General features: G+C 38.4%; 1 protein-coding gene across 1 annotated transcript; it reads right to left on the bottom strand.

Annotated features, from left to right (window-relative positions):
- Positions 1-254: 254 nt before the first annotated feature.
- LOC117991952 (uncharacterized) lies at positions 255-16854 on the bottom strand. The gene is made up of 9 exons (XM_034979591.2): positions 16716-16854; positions 16100-16268; positions 14683-14803; positions 14088-14307; positions 12747-12868; positions 5051-5175; positions 4215-4350; positions 2861-3281; positions 255-381 (listed from the first exon to the last, which is right to left on the bottom strand). The coding sequence occupies exons 2-9, from the start codon at positions 16241-16243 to the stop codon at positions 267-269; spliced, it is 1404 nt and encodes a 467-aa protein (XP_034835482.2). The 5' UTR covers positions 16244-16268; positions 16716-16854; the 3' UTR covers positions 255-266.
- Positions 16855-17372: the final 518 nt, after the last annotated feature.

The raw sequence follows: 17372 nt of genomic DNA, 5'->3' as shown, positions 1-17372 counted from the left end.
TAGATATTTTTTACGAATTCGGATCGGATGAGTGCGTGATCGCTGTAATAGTAATTTTTTTTTTCAAGATAGGCTTGCGCTTGGTGACAATTAATAAAAAGCAAAGATGAGGACTCTTGCTTTGAAGATTAAAGGTTTGTAGGTACATAAATGAATACCAAGCTACGTTTGTATATTCTTGGGGAGTGCGCTAGGGAAACTTCTCTTAACGTAGCTCCAGTGTCACGTTTTTTAAGTTGAAAACTTACACTCAGGGCCCAGATTGATTAGTAATATTCGGCGTCTGCGACATCAGGTATGATAACGAAACTGGCGGCGTATGGGTTGGGAAGGTCGAGTTGATCTCTGAACTGACAGGGGGTGACTCTTGAACTGCAGACGCTGTAAAATGCATAGATATACCTTAATATAAGTGTATAAGTATTAAAAATCCGTAGATAGAATAATAGGTAGATGTAAGTACTGTGTAACCGCGTGTGAGATAGCGATAGCACGACGTAACGATGAATAACACGACAATAATTATTACCATTGTTTAGTACTCAATATTTGTATTAACCGACCAACAATATTTGTATTAAACGTTTTTTATGTGAAAACAAGTAAATAACTCATGAGAAATACAATTACGCCACGAATTCTCAAAGTTTGTTTTGCAACTTCTTGTATGTATTCTTGAAAAAAAACAGTTACACGATAAGGGACAAAAATTTTTTTACAAAAAAAATAAAAACCGACTTCGATACACAAACACTAAAAATTGAAAAATAATTTAATTTATTACCGATTATATTATGTATACAAGAGTTAATACAGTTCCATAATAATACTTTTTGGTGCCGGTGCCAATTAGCTTTAGCTGCGCGAATCGTCTAGACTTCATATTTTTATGAGACTCCACAATGGCACCTCATTGGCACCGACCCCAAAAAATATTATTATGGAACTATATTAACTCTTGTATACATAATATATTCGGTAATAAATTAAATTATTTTTCAATTTTTAGTGTTTGTGTATCGAAGTCGGTTTTTATTTTTTTTGTAAAAATTTTTTATTTCACAATTTTTAGTGGCCCCATGGAATTATGCTATGACTGGTTAAAAATCTACTGTTTACTAAGCTATTACACTGATCGCGAGCAATTTACTCTTATCCGTTGAGGAGTTCCAGTATCTATCTTCGAAGATGTTCATCAGATCTTCACCAAATTTAAATGGGACCAACTTTGAACTATACCCTTTCAAACAAAAAAAGAATTTTCAAAATCGGTCCAGGCGTCTTTGAGTAATCGGGGAACATACATAAAAAAAAAAAAAAAAAAAAAGATTCCGACGAATTGAGAACCTCCTCCTTTTTTTGAAGTCGGTTAAAAATAGGTTAGCTCCGTCTCTGTAATTATCACATTAGTAACTTTATCTGTGCTCTCGTTTTAGTGCAAATGAGAAAGCAAACGTTCCTGCATCTACCTTTATTACTCTATCTACGTAAAAATCTCTTTCTTTTAAATTTTCATGGCGGCATTTCATTGAAATTTATACCTGACATTTTCTTGACATATTTGACAATTAAGTTTATCCATATATGATTGCTTTACAGCGCTTTATCTTATTCAGATGACATAGATTTAGACCGGCTCAGTGTCAGCACCGGCTTACTTAGTAGCTACGGACCTTCCTAAAGACCTATTTGTCTGTTCTAAAATTAATTAAATTGTTTTATCGAATTTGGAACAAATAAGACTTTGATCATAGATTAATATAATTATTGGTTTCGCTGCGCTCGATATTAATGTTTTCTGAAAAATGGGATAACTATTACTCGCACACCAAGGGTTCCATGGCATTGTATAGGAAAAACAACATATTTGTCTTTAAATTTCATAGCGGCCATTTTAATGTTTTTATTATTTGTTGTTTTATCGGTGGTAAAAATATACTTTCTTTAAAACGTTTCACTCTCAACCTATTACGGTCCACGAGATACAGTCCGCTGACAGACAGACGGGGCGGATGGACGGACGGAAGCGGTGGCTTTTAGTAATAGGGTCGCGTTGGCACTCTTCGGGGACGAAACCCTAAAAAATGATGATGTGTCCGGTCGAGAAAACCCTATTTTTTTTAGTTACTTAGCTTTCATATTTTATGACGAATCTTGTGTTCTAAAATGAATACTTGTTTTTTGAATGTTTTTTAGGGTTCCGTAACTCAAAAGGAAAAACGGAACCTTTATAGGATCACTTTGTTGTCTGTCTGTCCGTCTGTCCGTCGTGTCTTTTAAGAAAACCTACAGGGTACTTCCCGTTGACCTAGAATCATGAAATTTGGCAGGTAGGTACATCTTATAGCTGACATTTGGGGAAAAATCTGAAAACCGTGAATTTAGGGTTAGATCACACAAAAATAATTAAATTGTGGTCATGAACTAATAATTAGTATTTTCAAGTTTCGAAGTGAGTGACTATATCAAGTGGGGTATCATATGAAAGATCTTCACCTGTACATTCTAAAACATATTTTTTTTTATTTTTATGCATCATAGTTTTTGAATTATCTTGCAAAATGTCGAAAAAATACGACTGTAGTACGGAACCCTCATTGCGCGAGCGTGACTCGCACTTGGCCGGTTTTTTCTACTTTTGTGTAAAAATCTTAATGCGGTTCACAGAATACATCTACTTACCAAGTTTCAACAGTATAGCTTTTATAGTTTTGGAAAAAAGTGGCTGTGACATACGGACGGACGGACAGACAGACAGACAGTCATGACCAATCTATAAGGGTTCTGTTTTTTGCCATTCGGCTACGGAACCTTAAAAACTATAAAATAAAAAAATATTATGTTTAAAATAAGAACTTACTCAATGAGTTCTTCGATAGCAATCTCTTGGTTATGTTTATACACAACAATGACAATAAATTTTCGTCCAGCTCCAGGAATTAGGGTAGGGGGTCTGTATTCCGACCCTACACAACCTGACTCGAAGTCCAATTCTTTACTGTACGTGTCGTAGAACATGTTGCCGACCACTTGCAAAGTTTCGATATCATAACCGTATTTAGGCCCCTCTTCTTCTTCAGGTTCTTCTTCTCCAGATCCTTCTTCACCAGATTCTTCTTCTCCAGATTCTTCTTCACCAGATTCTTCTTCACCAGATTCTTCTCCTCCAGATTCTTCTTCTTCCACCTCATAAGGATACTTTCCATATTCTTCTTCAGCGTTTCCAGATTCCCCTTCAGAATTCTCTCCAGAAGTCTGGTTAAGACATTTTTCGTAGATGGCTATAAACAAGTGGAAATTTAAAAAAACATTCAATTTTTTTCATTTTTTTTCGTGGCGGCCATTTTGAATTTTTTATTATTTATTGATAAGTATGACGGCAGTAAAAATCCAACTCTCTACGTATTACGGTTCACGAGATACAGCGCTGACGGATAGTCAAACGGACGGACGGACGGACGGACGGACTTACGGACGGACGGACGTACAGCGGAGGCTTAGCATTAGAGTCCCGTTGACACCTTTCGGGTACGGGACCACGAAATAAGCTTAGAATCATTGATAGATTTTTGCTGAAAACGCACATAACTTCGAAAAGTTACAAGTGCGTTCCCAGGATCGAACTCCCGACCTCCTGAAAAGAAGGCCGACGTCCTAGCCACAACTTTCACCGTTCTTCTTCACCACAGAGCTTTCTAATGAGGCCCATATTACTTAGCAATCCTAATTCACGTGCATGAAGAATAAATCTAAATTGTATAAAGGAAAAGGTGACTGATCTATCAACGCACAGCTCAAACTACGGGACGGATCGGGCTGAAATTTGGCATGCAGAAAGAAAGATCACAATACTACAATAAACCTTAAAAGCTAATTAAGTCAATCTACATAATAGATCCGATAGCTATTATGACGTAGGCATGCGCCAAGAAAGAATTTTTGAAAAGTCCACGCGGATGAAGTCGCGAGCATAAGCTAGTCTAAATATATAAAAGGAAAAGGTGACTGACTGACTGACTGACTGACTGATCTATCAACGCACAGCTCAAAACGGATCGGGCTGAAAGGCATGTAGATAGCTATTATGTCGCAAGCATCCGCTAAGAAAGAATTTTTGGAAATTCAACCCCTAGGGGGGTGAAATAGGTGTTTGAAATTTGTATAGTCGACGCGGTCGAAGTCGCGAGCATAAGCTAGTTTATTAATATACTCACCAACAATAATTACAGTAAACAGACAGTCCTCGTCAGCTTCAGCGTCACTATCTAATGTAATGATTGGTGCATCGACTAAGTCATAAGGGGGGACTTCAGCCCCTAAAGTCCTTGCCTCCGTTTCCCCCATCTGTACCTGTAAAAGTCATTTTATTAGTCACACCAATAATTCATCATTATCATCATCGTCTGAAAATGTTTTTAAAAACATTTCGAAAAATTAGCAAAAATAGTTTCGTGATTAGTTGGTGGCTCAAAACGGTTAACGCCCACTGAGACTTTTGTCTCTATCATTTATTTTTTACTAGATGATGCCCGCGACTTCGTCCGCGTGGATTTAGGTTTTTGAAAATCCCGTAGGAACTCTTTGATTTTCCGGGATAAAGAGTAGCCTATGTCTTTCCCCGGGATGCAAGCTATCTCTGTACCAAATTTCATCAAAATCGCTTGAACGGATGGGCCGTGAAAAGCTAGCAGACAGACAGACAGACACACTTTCGCATTTATAATATTATATATAAATATGTATATATATAAGTATAAGTATGGATTTATTTATTCAGATACAAGTTAGCCCTTGACTGCAATCTCACCTGGTGGTAAGTGATGGCGCTGTCTAAGATGGAAGCGGGCTAACCTGGAAGGGGTATGGCAGTTTTTACTAAACCAATTTGGTTTCGACACGGCATCGTACCGGAACGCTAAATCGCTTTGGCGGCACGGCTTTACCAGACAAAAATGGGGAGAAAAAATTGTATAAGATTATGGAACAGAGACAGCGCTGTACTAACTTCTTTCTGCAGATAGAGTATTGTATAAAGTGACTTAGTACTTACTCTGAATGATCTGTTCGGTGGGTCGCAAATGATACCATTTCTTGTGAATATATCCAGGCCTTCTTCAATATTCGGTCTCCTACGCCTTGAAAGTCTTCTTAGCTCTACATCTGACACTAGCAGAGCTATTGCGACACAAGCGAATATCCACTTCATACTGGAGTTAATAAGACTGCTTTACGAATAACTGAAAAATATACGAGGATGGTAATTTAAGAGTAGGCATTTGAGGTTGCTGAGGTTTGACATGTTTTTTTCAGTTTTTCTTTATAAGCGATTGGCCACGATCACACCTGATGGGAAGTGATGATGTGGCCTTTTAAAGATAACCAGATTATAATTGGCAGATCTCGGAAGAGTATTCCAGACCATAGATGGGCGTATAAGTAATGATGATGCAAAGTGTTGAATTTGGACGATAGGGGTGGAAGCTGTTATAGCCTAGTGGTTAGGACGTCCGCCTTCTAATCGAAGGTAGGAGGTTCGATCCCGGGCACGCACCTCTAGCTTTTCGGAGTTAGGTATATGCGTTTTAATTAATTAAATATCACTTGCTTTAACGGTGAAGGAAAACATCGTGAGGAAACCTGCATGCCTGAGAGTTCTCCATAGTGTTCTCAAAGGTGTGTGAAGTCTACCAATCCGCACATGGCCAGCGTGGTAGACTATGGCCGAAACCCTTCTCACGCTGAGAGGAGACCCGTGCTCTGTAGTGAGCCGGCGATGGGTTGATCATGAGGGGTGGAAACTCGCCCGGTGTCTTGCGGTACGGTGGTAGAAAGGTAAGGGAGACAAGATCGAACAGCTCCTGAGCACACTCTCCGAAATATATCCTGCAAAACACCGATAGGCCGGCAACCTTCTTGATCAAGACTCGGAAGCTTTCCCAAAAGTGCTGAATCAATGTTCAAAAAAATACAATAGCTTTAGCGTAAAATTAACCTAAGCTCCCTTGATTTAAAGTCGAAAATTTAGTACTACTGATTTTAATTTCGCAAGGTTTCCGCTTGGAGCTCTGGCTGTAGATATTATGGACGGACATGAGCTTTTAGAGAGACAGCCAGTGCGTGCCAGACCTTCGTTATTTTATAAAAGCTGAAAGTTAATCTGCGTATTGTCCCCAGCACAGGGAAGAACAATCAGCGACTATGAAGTTGGAATCATGGTGGCTTTTTGGTTTAATGTCGGGAACTCATACCTTCGTGAGTGACGCTCACGGATCCAGACGCTGGCTGGACCACTGTATAACCACCAAGTCCGCTCTATCGTCTATTGTAAATGTTTACGTTAAATATGACGTATTTTGGTCAGACCATTATCCATTAGTAATAGAGTGCAATTTAGATTCGATTAAGCCGAAAGTAACTTTAAACATGAAATCAGTAGATAACAAAATTCTTTGGGGAGATCGAAAACCTGAACAGATAGAATCGTACAGTAAGCTGTGTAACGAGAGACTGGGTCTTATCGAACTTCCCAATGATAACTGTTGTTCCCAATATATCTGTACAACTGCGGATCACACTATGTTTATTGACAAGCTATACAGCGATATTGTTGTGATCTTAACGGGAGCCGCTTCTGAGTGTAGTAGTGTCAGCAGGGGCGGGGGGAAGCGTCCTGTGGTTGGGTGGAACAGATATGTACTCGGCGCTCATAGGGAGGCTAGGTCTGCGTTTTTGATGTGGATATGGTATGGTAAACCCATTAGAGGTCATGTATTTGAGGAAATGCAAAGGAGCCGCAGTATTTTTAAGTCACGGCTAAAATGGTGTCAAAACCATAGCGAGCAAATACGAATGGATATCTTAGCTTCACATCACTCAAAGCAGGACTTCCGAAATTTCTGGAAAGCCACGAACAAATCAAATGGTAGGCCTGGTCTTCCAGTGAGCGTTGAAGGCATTAGTGACCATGGGCTTATAGCTGACTTGTTTAAAGATCATTTTACAGTAAAATCACCATTGGGGTCATCACGGTCAGGGGGGGGTCGGGAGACGTGTGGTCGGGAGATTGGTGTCCGATTTACAGCCAATGACGTTAACAAGGTTATTACTTCTATGTCGCGCGGCAAATCTCCCGGCCATGACGGCCTCAGCATAGAACACCTGAAACACGCTGGTCCCCATCTTCCCCGGGTGCTAGCGATATTTTATAATATGTGCATAGGACATTCGTACTTGCCTGTAGCACTGATGAAAACCGTGGTGGTACCAATCGTGAAAAATAAAACTGGGGACATCTGTGACAAGTCTAACTACAGGCCGATTTCCCTTGCTACAGTTGTTGCTAAAGTACTTGACGGTTTGCTTAATACACAATTGGATACGTTCATTAAGCTGCATGACAACCAGTTTGGTTTCAGACCTGGTTTATCTACAGAGTCAGCCATATTGTGTCTTAAGCAAACTGTCCGGTACTATACGGAAAAACGTACCCCCGTCTACGCATGTTTTCTCGATCTGTCCAAGGCATTTGACCTGGTGAATTACGACATCCTGTGGCAAAAACTGAAAGATACTGGAATGCCCGATGAAATTAACAGGATCTTCAAATTTTGGTATGAAAATCAGGTGAATGTCGTGCGATGGTCGGAAAGCTTTTCTAGGCCTTATAGGTTGGAGTGTGGCGTGAGGCAGGGGGGCTTAACCTCGCCTAAGCTTTTCAACCTCTACGTCAATGCGCTGATAGAGGCACTTAGCAGTACGCGTGTCGGATGTCATATTGATGGAGCGTGTCTCAATAACATTAGTTATGCAGACGACATGGTGTTGCTGAGTGCGTCTGTCTGTGGTATCACGAAACTGTTGGGCATTTGTGAGACCTATGCCCACAGTCACGGCTTGACCTACAATGTCAAGAAGAGTGAATGCATGGTCTTTCAGGCCAGGGGAAAAACACTTCCTCCCACTGTACCACCTATAAAGCTGTATGAGACTCCACTAAAGAGAGTGGAGCAGTTTAAATACCTGGGGCATGTTATATCCTCTGACCTGAAAGACGATGCAGATATAGAGAGAGAACGCAGGGCGTTGTCTGTTAGGGCAAACATGATCGTCCGCAGGTTTGCTCGTTGTTCTGTAGCCGTCAAAATCACTCTTTTCAGAGCATATTGCACCTCCTTCTACACGAGCAGCCTGTGGATCGATTACACGCAAAAGCAGTACAATGCCCTGCGTGTACAATATAATAATGCATTCAGGATGCTGATGGGGCTGCCCAGATTCTGCAGCGCGTCAGGGATGTTCGCCGAGGCGCATGTAGACTGTTTTTATACTACTATGCGAAAGTGGTGCACATCCCTGTTGCGTAGAGTCCGGTCCAGCCCCAATGGCCTCCTGAAGGTATTTTCTGACAGGATCGACTGCCAGTACTTGAATCACTGTTGTATGATTCACGTGCTGGCAAATCGATCCTGTCCTAATTTAAATAGTTATAGATTTTTTACTAACAAATAGGTTTAAGTTTCGTGTAATTACTAACACTAATATTAATAATTACTAACAATTAGGTTTAAGTTTTGTGTAATTACTAACACCAATATGATCCTTGTTGGTCGAAATAAAAACATTTTATTTTTATTTTATTTTATTTAGATTTGAAAGATAACAGAAATTGTAAAAAAATCTTACGTTAGAGTGTAAAGTCAAATTTTTTATATTTTCTACTTATACCTACTTCTTAAGAAAACTTATTCAGTTATAACATTACAGTTTATACGGTTAGACAACGATAGATTTTACAAACACAACTTTTGAAAAAATGAACGCATATAATTCTTTTTTCGATGAAATAATAAGTAGTTACTCATTTTTATTAAACTACTTAAAATTTGTAATATATTATAATATATACTTATTATGTATAAAACTTATTATGTGGGTAGCGTATAATAAAATATTATTCGTCTTTCACTTACCAGAAATTCTTCTTTGTCAATGAAACTCGATTGAATGCACACATTTTATACAAAGTGCAATCGCATAATTTTACTGTAATTTATTGGAAACGACGAACGAAATTTTTTATATCAGCCAAAATTTTGCATTAGTTGTAAATTGTGATAAGGGCTTCCTTTTAATAAAATTATAATTAGGTACACTAGTTTTTACCCGCGACTTCGTCCGCCTGATATCCGCAACCCACACTCTGGGTAATGTGGCTAGCTATCAGTGATAGAATCAGTGCCTAGGATTACATAATAATGTAACAGTTTGCTTTTTGAATAGAACTGCCTAGGTCCAGGACAAAAGCCACAGGTTTTAATCAGTTCATCTTTTTTTCAAAGCATCAAAAGCCTTGACTTGGGTCAAAAGTTGGCTTACATGAAATAAAAATAAAAATTTAATCGAATTTGCATAGTTTAATCTCTCGACACTACCAAAGCTGGAGCAGCATCAGGATCTCAAGTGAAATAATAAAATAGATATCGTGGTTTTTTTAAACCGGTCAAGTGCGAGTCGGCCTCGCACACGAATAGTTCTGTACCATCGTACAAGATATACACTTTAACACTGCAACTTAATAACGGACTGCGCCATCTATGTGATTCAGTAAATTATTTTTTCGTAAACACATTTTTTGTTTGTTGTAACCATAAAATCACGGTTTTCGGATTTTTCCCTTTATTTTGTACCTACTATAAGACCTTACTATACTTAATATATTATAATTACTTACCTGCCAAATTTCATGATTCTAAGTCAACGGAAAGTACCCTGTAGGTTTTCTTGACAGACACGACGGACAGACGGACAGACAGACAGACAACAAAGAATTTTGTGGATTAGTACTGGTTATAAAGTAGGTATTGTTAGTGCTATAGAATAGAATAGAATAGAATAGAATGTTTTTTATTCATGTAAACTTTTTACAAGTACTTATGAATAGTCAGGTAGTTTTAATTTACCGCTATGTTATACACATTGACTTTTTAGTGGTCAGAAATTCACAGGAGGTTCTTAGAAGAACTAGAGTTTGTCCTACTGAGCAGTAGTGACAATGGTCGGGTATATAGTTCAAAGAATTGATAGACGTTGAGTTCACAAGGTAGGTCCTAGAATAATGACCTCATACTTGAAAGTGCAGCGTTGACAGACTAACAATTTCGAAAAACCCTCTATTTAATCCCTTTAGTAAATTATTATTATTTAATAGAGATAGCGAGCAAACGAGCACGCGGGTCACCAGAGGTAAACCGATGCGTTGCCGGCCTTTTAGGAATTTATTGGCATTATTTCAAATAACCGAAAATTCTACCTGGTATTTATACTGTACTAGATGTTGCCCGCAACTTATTCCGCGTGGATTTAGGTTTTTTAAAAATCCCGTTGGAATTCTTTAATTTTCCGGGATAAAAAGTCTATGTCCTTCCCCGGGATGTAAGCTAACTCCGTACCAAATTTCATCAAAATTGGTTAAACTGGCCGTGAAAAGCTAGCAGACAGGCGGACAGACAGACACGCTTTCGCATTTATAATATTAGTATGGATTTAGTAGTTTTTATGTTTAAGACTAAGTATTGCATGCCAGCTCGGCATCAGCTTGTCCAATGTACTATTATGTATTAAGGGCTTGCTCATTTTTTGCGCAACGGATCAGCCTGGCTGTCCAGCGCGGAAATGTATCCAGTATTCTCGGCACCATTCCACGCGGGCATGATTTGTATAGTAATTAGATAAGGCTAGCCTTTAGTTTTATTGTAATATTTTCGATTAAAAAAAAAAGAAAAAAAAAATGTATTAACACATGTTCGTATACCTGTATCAGCAAATAAATGAGGTTGAATTGAATTGAATAGTTCCTAATAATTTTTTTTTTTTTTTTTTAAGTATTCTTTTTTTTTTTTTTTAATACAATAAAACTTAAAGCTAGCCTTATCTAATTACTATATAAATCATGACCGCGTGGAATGGTGCCAAGAATACTGGCTGCATTTCCGCGCTGGACAGCCAGGCTGATCCGCTGCGCAAAAAATGAGCCAGCCCTTCTGTCACCAGTTGATAATGATTCCTAATAATTAATTTCTTTTTGACTGGGATTTGATTGGGATGATGGATATCCATCATCCCAATCCCCATCACCCTTGCGGTTCAGCATCCTGCCTACTGATTCACTAAATCAGTGTCTAACTCTGAGTGATAGCCACCAAGCTCATTTGACATTTATTTTTAAGGTGACGCAGGACGCTCGACCGAAATTGGCAGCGCACGTGGGTAACATGTTTGCTTTTCACTTGACATTGTATGTGAAAGTTGAGAGGCACGATGATTTTCACCGAAATCAAGCGCGCGAAAAGGGTTCAGGAAAAGTATTTTTGAGAAAAAACTGCTGAATTTATGTTTGCAAAGTAAAATTATTTCAACTAATGAATAAATAAACTACGTCTAATGATAAATTGTTTTAGAATTTTCATATCCCTAATCTTATTTATTTACGCCCAAAGTTGTCATTAATTTAGTGTTAAAATAGGAATCTTTTGAGCCTCGTAACTTTTAAATCAATACTTTTTCAATGTTTTATATATCAATAAACCTAGATAATGACGAGATAAATCGATATAATTCTTAGTTTTGTGTGTACAATATCGAATATTGTTGTAATTTCCCTCCTACGTTTGTATGAAGAAAGCACCGAACTGAGTCCCCTTAATCCATTGAAGGTTTTCTAGAAAAAATGATTCAATATCACTCAATGAAACAGCAATGTAGAAACACTGAGTTAGCGAATCACCTGTCACCCCGCACTGAGCCGAGAAAACACAATGACTTATATTATATTACTTCGTAAGGAAAGGTCCATTGAAAAAGCAAAATGGCACCGACTTATTGGTCCTAAAATGTTTATTTAGCACCAATGCAACCTCCGTGACGTCTGGATTTCAAACGGGTCGTTCATTAGTATCTAAGAGGTGGCGTTGATTTACTTGGTTCCAAAACCGTGAAAAATTTTGTTCGATTGACCACATCTTGTCATTTATATCGATAACTTAACAGAAGACAGAAAGACACGTTATAATATTAGTAGGTAAGGATAAGGAGGATCAATGCAATAAAAATAACTAAGTATGACGTCATTGATGTCATTAAACTTTTATCTGCAGACTAATTGAATAATTCCACTATACCATTCATTTAATGGGAATACCATCGCAAGATAGCTGTGTAACTCTTTACTTATTTATTCATTTATTATAGCGACACGCCCCGGCTTTGCACGGGTAGCTTATTACAATTTTCGTAGGGATCTCTAATTTTTTGAAATAAAATATAGCGTAGAATTTTCAAAATCGGTTCAGTAGTTTCAGAGATTATCCCCTACAACCAAACTTACAAACTTTATCTCTTTATAATATTACTAGCTTATGCTCGCGACTTCGTCCGCGTGGACTACATAAATTTCAAACCCTTATTTCACCCCCTTAGGGGTTGAATTTTCAAAAACCCTTTCTTAGCGGATGCCTACGTCACATTAGCTACATGCATGCCAAATTTCAGCCCGATCCGTCCAATAGTTTGATCTGTGCGTTGATAGATCAGTCAGTCAGTCAGTCAGTCAATCAGTCTGTCATCACCTTTTCCTTTTATATATCTAGATTATGTAGAAGCATATTTTTGAAATAAAACTGCTTAACTTAAAAAAATTCATGTTAATTTTTATTGCATTTATCCTGCCAGACATGTTGTCGAGTTCGTACAATAATATTCATTGTAGACCGCCGGGATCTTGGATCTGAATAAGTTGCCAGCGACCGGGTTACCCAGGCCGAGCTGCTGGGCGATAGAGATCACATCAAACTTGTAGCGCTTTACGCCCAAACTGAAAAGAGAGAAGGAAACCGTTGGAAAGAACCGACAACCGAAGGAAGAGCTAACTCTGTACCAAATTTCATCGGATAAACTGTTGGGCCGTGAAAAGCTAGCAAATAGACAGATAGACAGACACAATTTAGCATTTATAGTATTAGTATGGATATTTTTGGTACACATTACGGGTCACAGCTGAAAATAAGCGTCCTGCATCTTATGTGTGTTAACGCATATGATGCTGGACATTATGCTGAGCTGTACACCCATTTGGGGTGGTGTCACAGGTGAAAATGTTACATTTGTACTTTGTTTTTATCTGTGATACCAACAACAAATAAATCACAGATATGTCCAGATATGCAACTGGCGTGGCCCCCTCAGTCCCTCTCGCTCAAGCAGAGGTACTAACTTGTGAAATGTTATTCCGTCTATTTTACGTTCGCTTCGGCTATTGTAGCCTAGTATACTGCAACCCACCATTGTACAATAACTTCAAAAACAAAACCGGCCAAGAGCGAGTCAGGCTCGCGCAATGAGGGTTCCGTACTACAGTCGTATTTTTTCGACATTTCGCAGGATAATTCAAAAACTATGATACATAAAAATAAATAAAAATCTGTTTAAGAATGCACAGGCAAAGACCTTTCATATGATACCCCACTTGATATAGTTATCTTACTAAGAAAATTGAAAATACTAATTATTATTTCATGACTACAATTTAATTTTTTTTGTGTGATCTAACCCTAAATTCACGGTTTTCAGATTTTTTCCCAAATGTCTGCTGTAAGCTCTACCTACCTGCCAAATTTCATGATTCTAGGTCAACGGGAAGTACCCTGTAGGTTTCTTGACAGACAGACAGACAGACAGACAGATAGACAGACAACAAAGTGATCCTATAAGGGTTCCGTTTTCCTTTTACGGTATGGAACCCTAAAAAACAACAAAACGAATCAATTATTAATTATTTACTACTTGAGTCAACATAACCTCACTTCACGTTGTTTGCCAAATACTCACCTACAAATACATTTTGGCAAACAAAAAAAAGTGGCCACGGTGATAAGGACAAAACATAATCATTTTGTCACGTTCTAATAAGAGCTTAAATGCATTTAGCTATCTCCCTCCAACAGTAAGTGTCACAATAGGGCTACTTCTAATAGTCCTTATTCTGAGAAATAAATGCATTTTCTTTCTTTCTTTCTTCATTAAAAAAAACTTACCGTCTAGATGCCAATTTGTTAGGATCAATCAATGCGGCTTGTTTGTAGAGCAGTGCAGTATACCGATGATACCCCGAGCCTGGGTATGGGGTAGGCGGAATGTAGCACGCAATAGTGTCACTCACTTGCTGCCCTGACTTTGCCTCGATGCGTATGTTCATTAGAAGCCAAACCAGGTAACTGCGAAGTGTAGGGGCATGCGCTGATGGCACATCGGGATCTGGAATTTAGACCATGTGAACACCAAATGAAAACACCGGCCAACAGCGAGTCACGCTCGCGCAACGAGTGTTCCGTACTACAGTTGTATTTTTTCGACATTTTGCACAATAATGTTCATGAGCCTCAATAGTTCAACCGGTATAGGAGTGGACTGAAAACGTAAGGTCAACGGTTCAAACCCCGCCCGTTGCACTATTGTCGTACCTGCTCCTAGCACAAGCCTGACGCTTAATTGGAGAGGAGAGGGGAATATTTGTCATTTAACATGGCTAATATTCTTTAAAAAAAAAAAAAAATTAAAAAAAAAACAGGTGAGATTGCAGTCAAGGGCTAGCTTGTATTGAATTAAAAAAAAAGTTAATGTGATACTTACCTATCATAATAAGAGTGTAGTAAGAACCAGGTTTAAAATCATAGTCGATTTTGGGCGCAATCATCGTTCGAGTTTGTGGGATCACATCTCCTAAACATACTTCCGCGGTTGGGTAATTGAGCTGCAAAAAATATATAGAAATATAGAGTATGAAACCGGCCAAGGGCGAGTCGGACTCGCGCACGAAGGGTTCCGTACCATCCATACATTATAAATGCGAAAGTGTTGTCTGTTGTCTGTCTGCTAGCTTTTCAAGGCCCAACAGTTAGACCGATTTTGATGAACGTTGCTACTGAGTTGGCTTACATCCCGGTGAAAGACATAGGCTACTTTTTATCCCAAAAAAATTAAAGAGTTCCCACAGGATTTTTGAAAAACCTAAATCCATGCGGACGAAGTCGCGAAAAAATAAAGCAAAAATGATAGCACATTTCCTTTTTGTTTCATTGTTTTTATTTCGCTTTTTAGGGTTCCATACCAAACGGGTAAAACGAGACATAGGGTTTCGACTCCGACTAAGACTCTGCTGTCCGTCCGTCTGTCTGTCCATCTGCCACCAGGCAGTATCTTATGAACCGTGATAGTTAGACAGTTGAAATTTTTACAGATGATGTATTTTTGGTGCCGCTATAACAACAAATACTAAAAGAAAGAATAAAATAAACGTGTTTTTTTGCCGTTTTTATAGATAACTAGCTGATGCCCGCGACTTTTTCAAAATCCCGCGGGAACTCTGATTTTCTGGGATAAAAGTAGCCTATGTGTTAATCCAGGGTATAATCTATCTCCATTCTAAATTTCATCCAAATCCATTTTGCCGTTTTTGCGTGATTGAGTAACAAACATTCAAACATCCACACATCCAAACATCCACACTTTCATATTTATAATATTATAATAGGAAGTATGACGACCTCCCTGGCGCAGTGGTGAGCGCTGTGGTCTTAATAGTGGGAGGTCCCGGGTTCGATTCCTGGCAGGGGTTTGGAATTTTATAATTTCTAAATTTCTGGTCTGGTCTGGTGGGAGGCTTCGGCCGTGGCTAGTTACCACCCTACCGGCAAAGCCGTGCCGCCAAGCGATTTAGCGTTCCGGTACTTACGATGCCGTGTAGAAACCAAAGGGGTATGGGTTTAATAAAAACTGCCATACCCCTTCCAGGTTAGCCCGCTATCATCTTAGACTGCATCATCACTTACCACCAGGTGAGATTGCAGTCAAGGGCTAACTTGTTTCTGAATAAAAAAAAAAAAAATGATATTAGGATATTAGGATAATGGTACGAAACCGCTAAGAAAGGATTTTTGAAAATTCAACCCCTAAGGGGATAAAATAGGGGATTGAAATTTAATGTGGACGAAGTCCACACGGATAAAGTCGCGGGGATAAGCTAGTAATCAGATAAAATTGTACTTACATTTAATAACTCGTTAGGAGCTATAGGGAGTATGGCAGGAGTTAATAGATAAGTCTCAAACGCCTTAGCGACTTTAGGATGCTTGCCCCCGGATGCAGCAGACGGCCATGGTATGATAGTAATACAAAGAAGTATTAATCTCATGTTGTAGTGAACTCAATCACATTTACTAGAAAACAATTGTTTAAAATACTAGATATTTTTTAATTCTGCTCGCTACCGCCAGGCTATATCTTCGATTTTTTAAACCTATATCAACGTTAATTTATACACAAGGGACTTTTATACTGAGCCCTAAGTAGACGAATGTTAAATGCATTTTCGTTGATAAAATAAACAAATTAAATTGGCTGTCTCAATACCAAATAGGTAATTAAAATTTAGCACAAATACATGACTATAATATTATATGTATACATGTACATAACTACAATATACTTCTAAGTAATATCTAAAGTTGCCGATAAAATTAAACTTGGGCTGTAAGTTTTTCGAAGCTGTGATTGATAGCCTCGTGGTAAAGATATCCGCCTCCTATTCGGGAGGTCGGGGGTTTGATCCCGGGCGAAACCTCTGACTTTCCGCAGTTATAATATAGCAATTAAATATCACTTACTTTAACGCAGCAGGAAAACGTCTACGATTATAATATGATTTTGATTTTGAAGTTCGCAATGTATTGCAAACAAAACATCTGACTGACGCAAGAGGTCAACAAACGTTGCGTAGATATGTGCAAACGTCGTAGGTGGGGCACTGACCCTGAGCTTTACACTTAGATATACATTGTGGGTTTGAAAAATACTAAATCACTAGAATTACAAGTATGTATAAGACAAATGGATATTGGTATTGGTTTGTGTTTAGGTAGTTATAATAATTAGTAATAGTGCTCAGTTTTCGTTAGTATTCTAATTTCATCCTTTATTAGTATGGAAGATATGTCCATCAGATAATTTGCAAAATAAAACATTCCTTTTTGAACTCTTAAATCCTGAACAAATCCTGATTTTAAACATTTCCATGATCTCGATAAAATCCATACTAATGTTATAAATGCGAATGTGTGTCTGTCTGTCTGCCAGCTTTTCGCGACCGATTTTGACGAAATTAGGTATAGGGATAGGTTGCACTCCCGGGAAGTATTAAGTATCTATCCCGGATAATCAAAGAGTTTCCACGGGATTTTTGAAAACCTAAATCCACGCGGACGAAGTCGTGAGCATCATCTAGTTGAAAATAAAGTTGTTGGTTAATTTAGGTTAAGGGAAAT

The sequence above is a fragment of the Maniola hyperantus genome, chromosome 20 (assembly GCF_902806685.2).
Source record: "Maniola hyperantus chromosome 20, iAphHyp1.2, whole genome shotgun sequence".
NCBI classification, from domain to species: domain Eukaryota; kingdom Metazoa; phylum Arthropoda; class Insecta; order Lepidoptera; family Nymphalidae; genus Maniola; species Maniola hyperantus.
The sequence above is the reverse complement of the archived record's forward strand: the minus strand, read 5'-3'. Positions and strand labels throughout refer to the sequence as shown.

Bases quoted from the DNA above. Each gene is read 5' to 3' on its own strand.
- LOC117991952 (XM_034979591.2), bottom strand. From the start codon at position 16,243: ATGAGATTAATACTTCTTTGTATTACTATCATACCATGGCCGTCTGCT. The intron at 14,804-16,099 runs GTAAGTACAATT...TATTTTTTGCAG, and splicing joins CTCCTAACGAGTTATTAAAT to CTCAATTACCCAACCGCGGA. The intron at 12,869-14,087 runs GTAAGTTTTTTT...CTCTCTTTTCAG, and splicing joins AACAAATTGGCATCTAGACG to TTTGGGCGTAAAGCGCTACA.